Source organism: Pyrus communis, chromosome 5 (assembly GCF_041283825.1).
Source record: "Pyrus communis isolate YQ-2024b chromosome 5, ASM4128382v1, whole genome shotgun sequence".
In the NCBI taxonomy this organism is placed as follows: domain Eukaryota; kingdom Viridiplantae; phylum Streptophyta; class Magnoliopsida; order Rosales; family Rosaceae; genus Pyrus; species Pyrus communis.
In genome coordinates, this window is record NC_142569.1 from 78,188 (window position 1) to 96,332 (window position 18,145).

At 37.7% G+C, this 18,145-nt stretch overlaps 2 protein-coding genes across 3 annotated transcripts; one reads left to right on the forward strand and one right to left on the reverse strand.

Moving 5' to 3' along the window:
- The first annotated feature begins 7,238 nt into the window (after nucleotides 1-7,238).
- Nucleotides 7,239-9,788, forward strand: LOC137726257 (glucan endo-1,3-beta-glucosidase 5). Its single transcript, XM_068465155.2, has 2 exons — nucleotides 7,239-7,815; nucleotides 8,416-9,788. Exons 1-2 carry the CDS (start codon nucleotides 7,466-7,468, stop codon nucleotides 9,560-9,562), a joined length of 1,497 nt encoding a protein of 498 aa, XP_068321256.1. The 5' UTR covers nucleotides 7,239-7,465; the 3' UTR covers nucleotides 9,563-9,788.
- A 791-nt stretch (nucleotides 9,789-10,579) lies between these two features.
- On the reverse strand, nucleotides 10,580-14,079 carry LOC137726258 (DNA-directed RNA polymerases IV and V subunit 4). Of its 2 annotated transcripts, none has more exons than XM_088693508.1 (11): nucleotides 13,887-14,079; nucleotides 13,647-13,761; nucleotides 13,493-13,552; nucleotides 13,335-13,400; nucleotides 13,122-13,208; nucleotides 12,792-12,903; nucleotides 12,599-12,676; nucleotides 12,431-12,464; nucleotides 12,289-12,357; nucleotides 10,961-11,061; nucleotides 10,580-10,864 (listed from the first exon to the last, which is right to left on the reverse strand). In XM_088693508.1, exons 2-10 carry the CDS (start codon nucleotides 13,720-13,722, stop codon nucleotides 10,987-10,989), a joined length of 657 nt encoding a protein of 218 aa, XP_088549634.1. In that variant the 5' UTR covers nucleotides 13,723-13,761; nucleotides 13,887-14,079; the 3' UTR covers nucleotides 10,580-10,864; nucleotides 10,961-10,986. The 2 variants fall into 2 exon arrangements, with proteins under 2 accessions (XP_088549634.1, XP_068321259.1); XM_068465158.2 differs by having other exon boundaries at nucleotides 13,647-13,778; nucleotides 13,887-14,031.
- Nucleotides 14,080-18,145: the final 4,066 nt, after the last annotated feature.

Consider the following 18,145-nt stretch of genomic DNA (forward strand, 5'->3'; position numbering starts at 1 on the left):
AAAATTATTCATGTAGAAATTCACAAATATTTTTTAGACATGTGATAACTTTAAATTAAATAATAGAATCTCAGACATGTGATAATTTTAATGAAGCCATAGTTCTATCATTTAAAACTTAAAAAAATAAATAACAGTACAGTTATAACTGTGCACTACGAGTTTTTATATTTTAGTGCTGCTTTATAGCTTCATTATTAATAAAAAAAAATAACATTGCATTTAATGTAAATTACGATGCTAACACTCAATGATCTTCCATTTTGTGAGTTAATGGACTTTTATTCACAACATCATAGTGAAAAAGATTCTCTCCACTGAGCAGTAGTGCCACACCCCGACCGAGATCGGAGCGTGCTGGCCGTCACACGAAGGTGACGTAGCCATGTGCACGTGCGGAAGCCAATAAAGTAATAATATAAAAGTACGAATAATTAAAAACTAGCATACAAAGTACTAAACCAGTGCTAGCGTAAGTGAAAGACAATTTCAGAGCAGGTCTACAGCAGTCCAAAAGAAAGTTGCGACATAAGTACACCCAAAGGTGACCCTACGCTGGTGAGTATCTGTCAGAAAAGCCGGGAGAATCCTCTGGGAATACCACCGAAACTGCTAATCAACTAGAACCTGGAGGGGCGCAAAACAAAAGCGTGAGTGGGCAAAAACAAAGCTCTTTGAAAACCATTTAGCAAAATACATTCTAACCCCTCGCCGTAAAACCTGTATACTTCCCAGAAAATAAACATATATACGTATGTATAGATATGCCAACCATGCTCAAGGGTATGCCAATCATGCTCAAGAATATGCCATGTCAAAGCCTCATAACGAAATGCAAGTGCTCAGGTATAAATCACATCAATAGCATAACATCTGGCAGCCGGAGTCACCTAACGTGACCTGTACGGCTGCATATATAGCTCAAATCTCAAACTCAATAACTGAACCTGCCCACGAGTCGGAACCACCTAAAGTGGTCTGTACGACAGGCCTGGGTGTAATACATATGTACGCTCTAGTGCTACGATCACGTGAAGGCTGTGCGAATAATCGCGGGTCACCTACGAGTCGGAACCACCTAATGTGGTCTGTACGACAGGACTGTGCACCTAACTTGGATCCAAGCTGAGCGTGTGGTGCGGGAGGTGAACATCACGTGAAGGACTGTGCCCTACTCTGGGCGGGAGCACTAACACCGGGGGTGCAGGTTATGAGCTCTCTAATCATCTCAAACCACTACTGAAATGTAAACATGCATACCTCTTACCTGTGCGTCCACGGCACCCAATATGCATATATAAATGTATGCCACTACTAATGCATGTGATGGTGCATAAACGATAATAATAAAGTGCATGGCATAACATAAATAACCCTTTTTAAACAATTTCTGGGAATATAAATGCATATAGGTATATACGGAAAACAAAAGCCCACTCACTGGTATGTGGAAGGGTCGTAGCCCCCCTGCCTCGAGTGCGAACGCTCGTCCTCAGGGTACGTGTCACCTATATGCGAAATAACTATAAAAACGTTAACTTTAAAGCACATAACCAACTTCTCGTAATAACTTCTCATACATTGCTCAAAATGGACAAATGAATATACCAACGTGCTCTACACAACCTCAGGATCACAACCATAATTTTAGAAAAATTTTCCTCCGCCACACACGCCCCCACGCGCCGGCCACGAGCAGGCACGTGCGGCGCACACTGACGGCGTCAACTGACGCCGTGAGGAATATTCCGTCAGTTTTGACAGATTCCGTCAACGGCGTCAGGAATATTCCGTCAACTCTGACGGAATATTCCGTCACCTTCTCCGTTCAGTTTCCGGTGCCGTCGCCGGCGCCGGAAAACTGGAAAAACTTCAAACCTTGTTTTCTCGTTCGTTTCTCAACCATTTTTCATGATTCTTGGACCAAAATGAAGCTTAGGACTAGTAGAATCATGATAGACTACTTTTAAAAGCTAAAAACCACGCGATTATACCTGTCTCAAAACTCAAAACTCGGCCAACTTCGACCACGGTGATCCCGACGTCCAAAATCGTTCAACGAAGCATTCCGAGGCTCCTCGTGACACCACCAAGCTATCTACGAGCTTAGAAATCCCAAAAACTCAATGAATAATCTTTGCATGAATAGTACTCAAATCGGCCATTGTCGAATCGACGTGAAAACGAAGGATTTCTCACCTGAAAATGGTATGGCTGTGCTCCCCTCGACCTCACGAGTTCAACGGTGTAGTTGGTTCCCTCGATCTGTGATGATTTGAGGGTTCTTGGTGTGTGTCCGTACGTTTGAAGGAAGAAGAAGAAGAAATGGGAGTACGCGAGAGAGAGAGAGAGACAGGGAGAAGACAGAGGGTGAGGGAGAGTGAGACAGTGTGTGTGTGTGGCCCTACACTTGCCAACACCACACAAAACAACCAAAAACATAACGAGACGATCTAGGGGTAGAAAAGTCATTTCACTAGTACGTTTTAATAATCCCGGGACGGGATGTCACAAGTAGCAACTGTAGAAACAAAATAATAATAAATAAATCTACTATTCATAAAAGAAATTTAAATTCAATTATTCGGTTACGCAATAAATTTCACAATATTCAAATTTTATTATTCATAAAGTAAATTATTTAATAAGTTATGAAGAACTTACTTTGAAATTTGAAAGATTAAATTTTGGTGGTCGTTGGAATGATCGCCAAAGTGAGGTGGTAGAAGTTTGGGCGTTAGCAAGTGAGTTTGGTGGGATTGGGGGTTGAGAATTAGAATTGAAATTTTGGAATTGAGTTTTGGGGATTTTGGGGGGTTTTCTGAGTCTTTTTTTTTTCTTCAAAGTTTTAGATTATCTTTTTTGTTTAGTTGTTGCATTTTTAATTTACTTTTTATAAAGTGACTTTGTCCAAAATGACATCTTATTGGCTAGGTCATATTTAAGAAACAAATAATAATAAGAAGAACGACTCTTCTTTGAGATATTTTATCAAACAGTTAAAGGGCTTGTATGAAGACCAATTTCAACCTTCAAAAATACATTATGTAAATTATCCATGAATATTCGCTGGAATGCAAGGGTTACCTGACCCTCCTTGCATGTAAGTGCGTCTGCCTCTGTTTAGCAGCCGCCAAAAATTTCTTGCGAATCCTCAAATGGTCAGATGTCACATTTTTCTTATAAAAATCAGTTTCACGAATTTATACAAAACGTTATTTTTTAAAAAGATTTTCGCGTAAGTTTCGCCACATTGTAGAATATTTGGGAGACTTTTAGACCCCCATATATCACTTCCAAGCTACATTAACATGTTTCATTTACTTATCTATTTTTAAGTTTATAAATTCATAAAGATACTTCGAGGACTAAAAAACAATACGAAAATTAAAGAAAAGAGTTTAAAAACTTTGAGTTTTAACCAAAATGACAAAAATGTATTGTAAGTGAATAGTACCATGGGTGACTTTTTATAGTAAAAATATCATTAACGTTAAAAGTGAACAGTACTATAAGTGATTTGTTAAGACTCCTAAAAACAATGGTAATATTTTGAGTGAGACATTTATTAACTCGAGTAATTTCAAACGTGCTTAAAGCGACCTTAAAAGATCCAAAAGGTGGGCAATATATTTCAAACACAGTGTCTCACTTAGTTTAGGTTCCATCATCAATCAATTATTTAAAAAATGTACTATTTAGTTCTTTGTCATATCGTTTTCTTCACATGTCATCCTAAGCATTCCATAGTAGTTTGAGTAAGTATGATATCTATATATACAAATCAGGCAACCTGAGTTTGATACTATAATTAACACTATGCTAGTATTGTGAAATCCCGTTTAAGGATTTCACTGTTATAATCTACGTATTTGTATTATTGAGATTTTATATTATTTTTCGAGAATTTATATTAATTTATTTGAATTTAGATTTTAATTAAACTAGCTACGAAGTTTGAAGTTTGGGAATTAATTATCCTAAAATCCATAGGCCTTTTGAGGTCACAATTTATATTTTCGATTAGAGCTCGATCTCACGAACACGTAGTCATAAGCCGTTCGTGAAACAGAATTATAACGAAAGAGTTACTAATATTTAAAGTTAGGGATACTTTTGTAATTTTGGCTCTCATCTAGAATACTCCAGATTTTCTGGAACCATCAGATGGTGCCACGTGTGTGGCCAAGATGGTGGGATAAGAAGGGAAATGAGAGAGATGGATAGATAGGAGAAGAGGAAAATGAGAAAGAGGGGAGGGAAGTCGACCCAATCAGAAGAAGAGGGGGAGAGGAATTGACGAATGGGAGACATAAGAAAGGAGGGGAAGGATGGGAGGAAGAAAACACCCAATTCGGATCCCTTTTCTGACCCGCGTGACCTTCCCGGTTCCCTTCATCCTCTTCGACGGTTTTTCGTCTGTTTTTTTGGCAAACCATGTCCAAAAAACACCTGGGAAACACTCCACGACCTTCCCTTTACCATTTACAACCCAAAATTGATGGAAATTGACTTTGATTTAGTGAAACCCGCACTGGTGGGTGTGATGGATCTGTGTCATCGATCCATCAATTCTAAAAGGTTTTCCATCAACTACCACCATCCTCAGGTGTCTCTTGAGTCCAGGAACAAAGCACATGGGTGGGTTGAGGTGTCGGAGCCGTTTTGGAGTCGAATCAAGAACACCCAATTCAAGGCTTTCTGACAGATCAAGGTAGTTTTCAGGTGTTTCCCAATCGAATTGGACTTCGGCCCAGGTATGAAAATTTCTCCCCTTATTGACATCTATAAATTTGTCAATTTTGGTAATTTTGGAAATAGTTGAATTTTCCGGTGAGTCGGGGGCGGCCGGTCGCCGCATGCGGCAACATCGCTTGGGCCGAGACTCAACCTGCCCATATTAGGCTAAATTTGATGCCTCGACTCCATATTTGATATCTGTGTAGTGAAATTTCGATGTTTTAATATAGTTTTGTAATTGACCGCTTGGTTGGCCGTCACTTGATTATTATATGAATTGACGATCTGACCATTGGATCGGCACCAAAATTTAATACACAATAGTATGTAATATTTGAGAACATTAGGAACTGACGGATTGGGAATACGACATGCGGATCTTTCCAAATTGGATTTCTAAGTTTGTAAAATCAAACGTTGACCGCTACTTGAATTTGCGATTGGCGGAGATCCAACCGTTGGATCGTAATGAAATTTTAGTATGTTGTTCTAGAAGAGTAACGAGACTCTTGAAAAGTTACGGATCAGAAATCTGATAGGTGGATCTTCCAGATTAGATTACTAGGTTTGTGAACCCTATCCTCGATCTTGATCGATGATTGACTTTTTAGTCAAGCAAACCGAGTTTCTAGCGTGCCGTTTATCTTAGAGTGTTGTTGAGATTTCATGAAGCTTAGTGGGCTCATTGCGACGACGTGTGTCTTGATTTACGTACGAGTGACTATAATATAGGTGATTTATATTGAGTTGTTATTTTATTTTATTGCCATCGATCTGCGTTTGTGAATTGCGATTTGATTGTGGATTGAAAACATTTATGATAGGTGATTTGAACTGTGTTTGATGTGTATGATTGGCATGTTATGATGAAATGTGAGGGCTAGTAGTGGACCGTTAACCCATTGTGACGGGGATTTGTTGCTTTGACACTTGTTTCACGTCTCGTTTCCTTATTTCATTTCTTGTTTCGTTGAGCTTTCGTATGTTGAGTACTTGTTTCATGTCTTGTTCTTCGAGCGTTGTTATATTCCTTGGACTTCTGCCCGATTTCCTTGAGTGATCCGGAATTGAGTATCCGATGGGGTTCCGTTGAGTGGTCCGAAATCCCTTGTGATCCGCAATTCCATTGAGTAGTCCGAAATTGTATCCAGCTTGGATTTCATTGAGTGGTTTGATATGCATTGTACTCCGCGATTCCATTGAGTGGTCTGGGATCGTATCTACTCGGATTCTGTTGAGAGATCCGGAATCCCTTATACTCCACGATTCTGTTGAGTGATCCGGAATCGTATCCTAATTTGGATTCCGTTGAGTGGTTCGAAACCTGATGTTGATGGATTTTGTTGAGTGGTTCGAAATCGCATCATTTGACTTGTTGGTTCCTTGGATTTGATTTCAACTTCAGAGATGTAGGCTTCGGCCGAACCGTGTTGCTCTAGCCCTGCATTTCGGTGCATGGTATGTGTTATTGATTGATGTGATTGTGGAATGATGTTGGTTGTGATTGTTGTAATTATAATTAGACTTGTTGACTAATATGGCTAGAGATTTATGTTGCGTTTCGTCGAATGTTCCTCGTGATGTTGCATATCTGTTGTGTGGTATTACGTTGAGACATAGTCATTTATGTGATGATTATTCGAGTATAGCGAACGACGAACTACGTGTATTTGGTGACGTCACGTGTCGATCCTAGACATATGTCGGGATCGGGGCATGACAAGTATGCTACACTAGTGTGAGTTCAAGATATTAATACCACACTCATGAGTTTAAGATACCATTTTCATTAGTTTTCCTTTTTTATTATTGCTTTTGTTTTAAATTCATATAATTATTTAATGTAATAAAATAATAGTTTTACTTAGTATATTACATAAAAAGCAAAACTTTAAAAGATGTCAAATAACACACGGATTGTCAAATGCATCGGAAAAATAAACACGGATTGTCAAATTTAAGTTTAATATCTCGTTTGAGATGCTCTTAAGCATATCTATTAGTGGTTAGCTATATTTGACACTTAGATCATCTCTAAAGAAAATCAAATTATAACAGTCAAATTGTAATTGATGTCTGATGTGGCAATCTGAAGTCTTATGTCAAATTATGTATTTTTCCAACCAAATTGTGAAATGATATTTATTTTTATTAAAATAGAGTTTTAAATTATTATAATTATATTAAAAAAACGTTGCAACAAAATTTTTATTAGTTGAAATGTTAGTGGAATAAGGGATCAACCATTAAAATCAATTAAAAATAAATTTAACATTTATGTCAAATTTGATTTCTAATCACAAAGCCTTCAGATCCAATTAGCAAACATCACTTTGGTTGAAAATATTTTTGATATAAAATATGCAGTGGCATTCCATCAAAGATTTTGACATCTCATTTGCCGGTGGCACACTGACTGCCGACTAATGGAGGGTATCTAGGTAATTTCAAAAAGTGCATCATTATCAGCATTGAGATTTATGTATATTTCAAAAAGTGCATCATCATCAGCATGGATATTTATGTATACATTCATGGCAGCTTCAACTTTACTCTTATTTGTGATTTGTTGCACTCTCTCTCTCTCCCCCTCACCTACAAGACAACACTCTGAGTCTATGCCTCAGCAGATATTCAGTTAATGAACCCGGTGGGGAATGAATGAATAAATTGCCTGATTGATAAGTGCTGGGGGTTTGACCAGGTTATATATTAATCCGACAAAATGTTAGAAGCCAGGTGGAGATGGAGGTGGGCATTTGCAGCAGCTCTGCTTTCTCTAGTGGTGGTTTGGAGGGCGGAGTCAGCCATAGGAGTGAACTGGGGGAGCGTGTCCTTCCACAAACTCAAGCCTTCCGCGGTGGTGGATCTCTTGAAAGACAACAAGATATCAAAGGTGAAGCTTTTCGATGCCGACCCAGATTCACTTCGGGCTCTCATGGGCAGCGGCATCCAGGTCATGGTTGGCATCCCCAATCAGATGTTGGCCGCCTTGAGCTCTTCCACCGATGCCTCTGATTTGTGGGTTCGCCAGAATGTGTCCAGATATATGGTTAAAAATGGTGCCGATATCAGGTGAGGCTGAGGCCCCTCCTCCTCCTCCTTTTCTTCTTCTCCCGGATTCTTCTTTCATTGTGCGTTTACTGCGATTGTTACTGAGAAACGGTAGGAGAATAAAAGGAAACAACTTTATAGTTGTGTAGCTTTCACTTATTAATAAATGGGAAGTGATTTGTTTTTGCCACCCACCATCCCTTGATATTAATTGGTATTGATTTTTCAGCATAGTTTGTTCATTTTTAATCATGACCTAATATCATATTATATTCTCTTCCTTGTGAAGTGATGTGCGGACTGTGCTATGCTATGCTATGCTGCCCTTTGAGATATAGGCCAGAAGAGATTGTAACAAAGCTTGTTGCTTTATCTCTAATTTCCAAAAAGATAGTAGATACTGGCCTGTTAGTTTATTTATTTATTCATATTTTTCGAAGTTTTCCAACAAGATATACAATCTGAGATTAGAGATAAACCAGTTTGTTGCCAAAACTTTGCTTCTTTCACTTGATCATCATGCTAGCCAATGAATCAAATCTTCCGTCTGCGTCTGTTTATATATTAAGTTGTTTGCTTTCGCATCCATGTCGAAACTTGTTTCCTTGTGATCCATGACAGGTATATTGCAGTAGGAAATGAGCCCTTCCTTACAAGTTACTCGGGCCAGTTTCAGTCCTATGTCATGCCTACACTGCTCAATCTACAACAGTCCTTGGCTAAAGTGAATCTTGCAAGCTACGTCAAGTTAGTCGTCCCTTGCAATGCCGATGCTTATGAGTCCTCCCTTCCTTCTCAAGGGGCATTTCGACCTGAACTCACTCAAATAATGACTCAACTTGTTTCGTTTCTCAACTCAAATGGTTCTCCTTTTGTAGTCAATATATACCCATTTCTAAGTCTCTATGGAAGCTCAGATTTTCCTCAAGACTATGCATTCTTCGAGGGGACTAGTCATCCTGTTACAGATGGGTCGAATGTTTACTCCAATGCATTTGACGGAAACTTTGACACACTAGTCGCTGCCCTCAGCAAGCTTGGATATGGTGAGATGCCCATAATTATTGGGGAGGTGGGTTGGCCCACAGACGGAGCCATCAATGCAAATCTCACTGCTGCGAGGGTATTCAACCAAGGTCTCATAAATCATGTCCTAAGTAACAGAGGAACCCCTTTAAGACCTGGTGCCCCTCCCGTGGATGTATATATTTTCAGTCTGCATGATGAAGGGGCAAAGAGCACACTTCCAGGAAACTTTGAAAGGCACTGGGGGATCTTTTCCTTTGATGGCCAGGCTAAATATCCGTTGAACCTCGGTTTGGGCGGCAGAGGATTAAAAAATGCAAGGGATGTTGAGTATCTCCCATCTAGGTGGTGTGTGGCAAAGCCATCAGGAGATTTGTCTGATGTGGTGAACCACATGAAACTCGCCTGTAGTGTTGCAGATTGCACCACACTCACCTATGGGGGTTCGTGCAACGGAATTGGAGCAAAGGGAAACATCTCGTATGCGTTCAACAGTTACTATCAGCTGCAAATGCAGAATGAACGGAGCTGTGATTTTGACGGGCTTGGTATGGTCACTTTCCTAGACCCTTCGGTTGGTGAGTGCAGGTTTCTTGTTGGCGTTACTGATACTTCGTCCAGATCTAGATCGAGATCTAGATCTAGTACTAGTTCTAGTTCTAGTTCTTGTCATCAACTGTACCGGAGGTGGATCATAGTGGGGATGTTGATTTCATGGGGGGTTTGGGTTTTTGTAATGTGAAAAGAGGTTTCACAAGTCGGGTTTTCAGGTCCCCTCTTCCGAAGCAGTGTAGGTGATTAAATACTAGTGTAGAGTATTCCCACATTTAGCAATAGAGTGGGGTGGGTCATCACTCTGAGTCTGTGACCCATGGGTGTCTAATTCAGGTATTATTATCGTGTAGGACATTTGTATTGAATTATCGTTACTTAATTTTTAGTAAAGAAAATAAAGTTGAACATAATAATCACGTTATTGTAATCTTACATCGGAATGTCACTCTTTTTTCTCCGCATTACATTACATGCATCCTGCTCAATCAATCCTAGTGACAGCAAGTAGACACACACACACACACACGCTTGATTCAGTGAAGCAATCAAACAGCGGCCATCCAATGCCATTGACAATTTGAGAGACTATTGGAGATGAAGATGCTGGCTGATTAATCAAGGCGGCCAGATTGTGAACATGTAAGCAGTGCAATCTCCGAGGTGGAAGGGGGCGTCGGAAAGGATGCCGTGGCCTCTCAGCTCTCTTGTTGTGGTAGCCGGGATACTAGTCATTGCACAACGGTGCGAATTGAGCAAGAAGCAGGCCAATCAGTTTTGAGTCTTGACAAATGATGAATATACCATTTTTAGCCTCTTATACTCCCCTGTTTAATTATGGCCGTTAACTTCGTTTAATTTATTCAATCGAATGGTTAAAAATTAAAAAAGGAAAATAATGCATGCGTACCTTAAAAAAGTGTAAAAATCATTTTCCTGTATTACAAGCTCAAGGAAACCCCATCCAAGCTGTTTCGAGTAACTTTCATCATACTTTCCATTGCGAGATGCACCAAAGGAAACCCCCTCTTTAATTTATAAAACGTTATCATTTTCTTCTTTAACTTTCTTCTTCCATAAGAAAACAGTCACAAAAACCATCCCCCTTGCGCATAAAATGAATAAATTTAACAACGATGCACCAATTGCTTCTTCCTTTCTTTTTTGTTTTTTCCTTTTCTTTTATTTTCTTCATTCCATCAGGAAATCAGGCGAACTATCTCTTTCACTTGTATTCATATAAAACTCAGTCAATTATCCAGTGAACTTCATATTCATCAAGCACAAAATAGAAGAAAACTACTGCTGAGAACCGAATCGAAGTAGAGGCTATGAAAGGGATTTCCGCAGCATCTCAAATTCCATGTCATATACAAAATCCAACGACCATTAACAAGTACGACAACAAGGATGATTGTAGGTCCTGGTGTGCTGCCATGAAAAGTCCACAAAGCAAAATCCCTCCATATTAATGCCATTTGCATCTAGCAATCTGTACCAGTTTACATAAAACCCAACTAATCATTCCGCATACAAGGCAGGAAGACATGGCTATTTAAGCTTAAGATGAAAAATTAATATATCTTACTAGGGATTCTTAGGTAAAGAGTGTTCTTATGTTGCCCTTTTAAACCTCGTCAGCTCACTTAAAACATCTTTTAGTGGTTGGCTGAGCGTGCTTCTCTTAGCCTGGAAGGAAAACATATATGTATATAAACTAGCAGCTTGAAGTGATTTGGAAAGCAAAGATAGTATAGAATTAGTCAAGGCAAAGTTGGCAACCCCAAATAGCTTCGGGAAAGCATTCTTGAAACACAAATACAGATAAACAGTCTGGTAGGCAGAAAACCAAGAAGTCAATATGAAGCCAGAAAGAAACTCACATTCGTGGAAATGAAAAAAATCAAAGAGATCAGCAAAAGGGGATTTAAGAGTCCCTTAGCAGTTCCATTGGGAACCTAATAGTTCCAACACTATAAAATGCAGCCAGAAAGAAACTCACATTTGTGGAAATGAAAAAATCAAAGAGATCAGCAAAAGGGGATTTAAGAGTCCCAGCCCTCATGGATCAGAAAATAATATCATTCGCGTAAGAGAAATTGGAGCATTGGTCCCCAAATTTAGTCAAATGGCAGCTTTGGTTCACGAATTAAAAATCCGTGAGTGTTGATCCATGAACTTATCACAATGTGGAGCAATGGTCCTTTTGGGTAATCCCGTTAGAACTTCCATCCTTTATTTCCCCCTTTAAACCTTTTATGTTGGATGGAAGTTCAAACAGAGTTCCCCAAAAGGACCATCGCTCCATAGTGTGAGGAGTTCAAGGGCCAATACTCACAGATTTTAGTTTAGGGACCAAAACTCCAATTGGGAAAAAGTCCAAGGATCAATGCTCCAATATTCTCTTTCCACAATGGCATGTTTACTTGCATGGAATGGGTATGGAATTATTCCCAATCTTGATCCCGGTGTTTACTAAAACATGGGTTTTGGAACTATTCCAATTCCAAAATTCCCGTGTGTTAGTAACACACATGGAATAAAAAAGAGAATGGGTCCCACCAAACAATCTATAATCCAATGCCTGAAAAATCAGAATCAGATCGATTAGGAGGGGCCAGTTGACCCCATACCCATCCATTCTTTCCCTTCCCCGATTCATGACTTTCTCCATTCAAAGTGAGTAACATGCAAATAGATTGGAGATTATCAATTTTAGAATAGTAATTAATCCAAGGAGTGAATACCACATATTCCTCTGACAAAATCCAAAACAGAATTGAGTTATCCCCGACTGGAACTAAAATTGAAATAGAAAAGAAAATCTTGTATGTTTAAACTACAATTTCTAACTAGATCCTTCAATTTCGCCCAAAACAGAAAAATGCATAGGTTTAATTATGAACAATATCATACCTTCAAGGATGGTACTAAAGCAAAAACTTCATCAGTGGTTTCTGGACAAACATTGGCAATCACACATATCTGTGGCAAAAAATTAAAATCAGAGACCAGTCCTTAAATTTTAAGAACTAATACCGAAGATTGAGATTGTAACCTCTCCATCTTTGACACCATATTTTTTTAGAGTCCTGATATTCAAGTTAAGGGTTCAAACACAGAGAAAGCATTTATATACGCACACATATAAACACCAAGGAACAAATCAAGCATACTCAAACATGCATACACACACACCCACCCAAGTGGAGCACATCAAGGATACTCAAGAACGTGTCTCCCAGATTGGGGATGTGTATAACGGCTGGTGCTGTTGGCATACTGCAGTCCTTTGTCGAATGATCTGAAAACAAAACCATTTAGGACACTTCATATACAGAAAATTAACATCAACTGCTATAATAAACCATTTTCTCAATCACCATTCTTTCTTTCAGATGATAGAACTTGATTCTTACATAGGGATTTTAATAGTAGGATCTTTAGACAACATGACCATCTGCTCCTGGATGCCTTGTAATATATCGGCAGCCTCACAATCCATCATACATTTGACACTCTTCGGAAGTTCTGCATGAAACAACAAAACTGACAATATTACAGTGCTTAACTAAAAAGATTATTTTAAATTTCTGAGCTTCACTCTTAGCTTAAGTATTTGATATACAAAATATCAAACACATGACACTTAGTGCTGAGATGCTAAAGTAGTCACTGTATATTTTTAGGAAGTAAACATCGCATGTTTATAACAGAAAAATGCTCATATGGCCAATAAAAGTGCTCACCCTGCTCAATTTTGAGCTCCAGTGGCTGTGGTTCTTTCTTTTTAGCATTTGCGACCGTGTCTCCTTTTCCCCCCTTGCCCCAATCAGCTTAAAAAAAATCACAGTTTGCAAAGGAAAGAGAGAAATAAAATGAAATTCAGATCATTGACTTCAGATATACAAGTGATGAAACTGGAAATTCAGAATAATTCGGAATTTCAAATAATATTAAACCTTTCCCTGAAGCAGCAGCTGGGCGATAAAATTTTGACGAAAAGTTTGATTTGGGTTCCCGGGAACCTATACATGCATGAGTCACGACACACAAGAACCAGTGACTGTAATATGAGACTAAGTTAAATAGGAAAAAATAGAGATTAGAGAAACTGTACCTTCAGAATCGAACTGAACTCGTCTTCCCTTCTTGGACTTTGTCGAGCTATCATCCTTACCTACACAAACAGATGGGGTGCGATTACCTCATTTCTTTTACAAACAAAAAACACCCAAATACAAAAATGTCAACAAAGTCAAGAAAAAGCAGACCATCTTTTGAGCTGGGAGGGGTAGATTTCAGCGAAGGTTTAGGCAAAGAAAACCCCTTTCCTCCTTTCTCCGACATCTCCACCACTGGATGTTGCAAATTAACACCCTTTTCACACTACAGTAGTATTCACTCTGTTAAATTAAAACCTCACAGGGTTAAAAATTAAAAATTAAATGAAGAGCAAGAGAGAGAGAGAGAGAAAGAACCCTAATCCAATCCAACCAAAAAGGAAAACCCACATTTCAAACAGAATCCCTGGAAGTGTACCACCAGGGAGGGAGGGAGGAAGGGAGGAGCGAGAGGAGGAAGTCACCGGCGGGAAGGGGAAGACCCGGAAGTGGTTTCAGAAGTGCTAAAACTCTTTAATCCGGGGGTTTGAATTGTTGACTGATTTGTCTTCTTCGCTGGCTATATGTTTGGGCCATTTCCAACAGAAGAAGGGCAAAGGCTCTTTTAGCCCTGTAGTCTTATAAAAAATTAATATTTTAATAAATAATGTCATGTTATATTTTATACAATTTCTAATTGAAAGGGTCAAAAGATTATCCATCAAATATAGCCATTTAATAAAAAAATTATCTTCAACTGAAGGGCCAAAAGGTCATAAGCCAAACATAATTTATTATTTTAATTGAATTAATATGGTTACTTAAATTAAACTATCATATTAAATTTAAAAACTACAACTTAAACTTAAAACTACAACTTCAATTTAAAGACTACAACAAATTAAATTTAAAAACTACAACTTAAATATTAAGGAATACAACAATTTCAATTTAAAGACCATAATCATCATCTTCATCCGTCATTGTAGGAGTATAGTCGGATGTAAATTACTCTCATCGGGCCATAATTTCCCTGTTTTTCCTATCAAAATATGTTTTATTCATTGGAGTGTAATCTGAATTGTTCATTTACATGTTCTTATCATCCATGTCTTATTGTATTTGTTTTGCTCGTTCTTCGGGCCTACAATTCCTTTCTTCAGCGACAAGGGCATTTTGCTCCACCATTAATCACAATGAGACCACGATATCCTATTGAAAGGCTAAATCATCCATTGCCTTGCCATTTTCCTTCAATTTTCGGGCCTTGTTTCGTCCCATATCCCTAGGTATGGAAGATTCACCTAGAGAAGGATTTTCTACCCTTGTTTCTTGAATGATAGGAGATCCTTCTTCATCCCCAACTGCATTTGAGGAAACATTTCCAAACACCGACGTAGGACCAAATATTTTTTGAGGTGGATCTTGAAATAACACCCACCCTTTACAAATTTCTCAACAACCGTGATGATTAAAAGGTTTCGAGTTGTCCTCCATATACAATTCTTCCACTTGGTGTACCTAAAAAATATAATTACAAAAATTAAAGGAAATTAATTTATGAAATTAAATGTAATATAATTAAATATTTAAAATAAATTATGAAAACACTTACTTCGTCGTAATAATTGGCTCCGTTTTCATGTTTGCTTCGGGCTTTTACCACTGCTTGATGCCATTTATTCAAACTTAGATAAAAATGTTTTTTCCATCTTGAAGAATAACTCTCGTGGTTTCAAGGATTTGGTGGAGTGGTGCCTTCGTAGAATTCATACTACTTTTTGGACGTACGAGTCCAAACACCTTCACTTGTTTGAAAACTCCTCTTGACACTATCTTCCGAGACCCATCTATAAGCCTTGCAAAGAATTTCATCTTCTTTTTGGGTCCAAGCCCTTCCTTTCATTGCAGATGTGGCCATTTGAAAATTATTGAAAAAAAATTGAAGGAAAGACTATTGGAATAGATAAGAGAACAGAATGTGAAGAATTAAAATAAAATGAGGTAAAATGGTATGGAATGGTGAAAATTATGTGGAAAATGGTGCATGAATGACTTAGGTATTTATAGGAAAAAAAATTAGAATTTTTTTTTTAAATTCGTTCGAAAAAAAAAAAAATTCAAATGCAACGGTCCTAGTGTCAGCAAACCGTTGCTACCTGGCGTCATGTTGACGCTAGGTTACCATTGGAATTCAAATGTTAGGGTGGGACAAAGGTTGGCTGGCTGGATGAGGCCAGCTCACTGGCCTGATTTCACATTTTTGGCTCGATGGGGCCTACAAGCCCTTTGGCTTAGCCCTCGGTTGGAGATCGTTTTCGTGTCATTTCGAGCTATTTTTAGCCTATGACCATTTGGCTGGGTCGGTTGGAGATAGCCTTATTACCTGGTTTTCACCCTGCATTGTGTCTTTAGCAAAAGCCAGACGTAAGTAGCGTATCGATTGATGTGCCAATCGAATTGCCAACCATGCCATACCGATTTTTTACCAATGTTAATGGTACGGTATTGGCAATGGATACCATTACTACGATATTACTGTCCCGTATCGAAAATATAATATAATATATAAATTATATATATATATATAGCATTCCAATCATTTGAAAATAAAACCCTACTTATATTAGCATTGTTGTTGGTGACTTTGATCTCTTGAGTTTGTGGAAATCAAACACAAAAAAGTTCCTAATTCTTTCACAAATAGTCAAGGATATCTTTGCAATCCCCACTTCTACCGTTGTTAGTGAAAATGCATTTAGCCTAGGGAGGAGGGTTGTGGACTCTTTTAGCCTTTTAGGGCATCATTGACTCCTAAAATGATAGAGGCACTAGTGTGTACTAGTGATTGACTTAGGGCGGATGAAGTAAACTTCTACAAAGAACCAATGGAAGATATGCTTCAATTTTACAAGGAAATGAAAGAAGTGGAAACAAGTAAGATATGCTTTAAATTTTTTTAGTAAATTTGTTATTAAATGGTTTTCAACTTTATTTCTTCTTGCTGCTAATATGTTTTCTTTGTTTGTAATATAGGCTTGACACAAGCTCATTCTTCTACGTGTTCAATGCCTCCTTCAAAAGCTTCGACATCTCAAACTTGAAGAATTTATCAATGAATTTTACTTTTTGAAGTTTAGTTCCAATTTTCATTTGGTTTGAAACTTTAACTTCTATTTGGATTGTTAACTTCCTTTTGTTTTGGTTTGTAACTTCTATTTGGATTGTAAGCTTAATTTTCATCATGAATCTTGATGCATCATTTGAATTATTGTGTGTGTGAATTATGAATGATGAATAATAGATGAATTTAGGCTACAATGTATGAGATAAAGGTACCAAAAAAAAAAAAAGTTTCGCCCTTGAATTGGGTTAAAAAAACAAAAATAAATTTTGTCCCAAAACAAAATGACAATTACCATTGTCATACAATGCCAACCGAACTATTTAGCAATACTGAACTTCTGTATATCAAAAGTCTGGTATGGTAATGGTAATAGATTTTGTCAAACCGAAAGTTTGTTACAATAATTGGTACGAGAGTTTGGGTATGGTTACTATACTGAACCTACCCCTCTTCAAATGAGACAACTGTCATTTCACTCCTATTTATTTTATTTTAGGCCCCTCTTGTAATTTTGAAGAGATTTTTTTTTCGGCAGATGGCTCACTACAACAAGTATAATGATATAATTAGTTGAAAACTTAAAAAAAATCAACTAGTTCTGTTATGACACTTGATGTATGATGAGTCAATTTCATATTATATATTTTACCCTATTCTTAGTATATTTTGGTTAATATTTTGGAAGAATTTTGATACTTTGAATTGTATTTCCAATATAAGACTTTTGACTTCTTCTGGAGCAAAACATGGCCAAATGGATGAATTTTGGAGTAATTTCAGTTGGAGGATGATCATGAGTCACTTAGCTTGATCGTATCAAAATATCAAATTTTTCTACCAAACGATGATTTTCTGGCAATAAAATAAATAAGCAATGCGCAGTGCTAGAATAATAATATTTTGGGCTTGAATGACGTTTTTGGAGCCCAAAATGACCTCAAATGGGTTCGTGGCCTTCTGAAGATTTGTTCAGAACATCCTAATCTTCAAAACAAGCTATTATGAGCCAGATTTAGAGGATGTCTGAGGCTAAAACGTGGCTGGACAAATACTTGGTAGATTCTCCTAGTTTAATTACGACTTTATTTTCTATTTTATTTTATTATTATTTAGTTTCTTAGTGGGAATAAAATACTTTGTTGTTAGGGTTTGTGCGCTGGCTTTAGGGGGATATTAAAAAGGTTTGGCCGGTTCTAGTCTTTGCTACACTTTCTTTTATGCAACTTTGAAGACAGAGAGTAATTGCTAGCGTTCTTGGAGATTTTCTACTTTAAGGTGTTTTCATTCCTTTTATTCCTAGTAATATTTTCTATGATTTCAATTATGAATATGCGTAACTAATTCCTTTTGCTAGGGTGAAGCCTTGAGCCTTAGCATGAATATGTAATTTTTATTTAATTGCTTATGATTGATTACATGTACACTTTGAATTATTAAACACCGTGATCAAAACTATCTAATTGTTTTAATGCTTGATCACTATTAGGATCTTTAGAAAAGTAATTTGATGTAATTTTGGTCGGAAGGTTCCCTGAAATTGGCG

Coding starts and splice junctions, on each gene's coding strand:
- LOC137726257 (XM_068465155.2), top strand. CDS start 7,466: ATGTTAGAAGCCAGGTGGAGATGGAGGTGGGCATTTGCAGCAGCTCTG. Junction 7,816..8,415: donor AAAAATGGTGCCGATATCAG/GTGAGGCTGAGG, acceptor GATCCATGACAG/GTATATTGCAGTAGGAAATG.
- LOC137726258 (XM_088693508.1), bottom strand. CDS start 13,722: ATGTCGGAGAAAGGAGGAAAGGGGTTTTCTTTGCCTAAACCTTCGCTG. Junction 13,553..13,646: donor CCCTCCCAGCTCAAAAGATG/GTCTGCTTTTTC, acceptor CTGTTTGTGTAG/GTAAGGATGATAGCTCGACA. Junction 12,465..12,598: donor TCTGGGAGACACGTTCTTGA/GTATCCTTGATG, acceptor CTTGAATATCAG/GACTCTAAAAAAATATGGTG.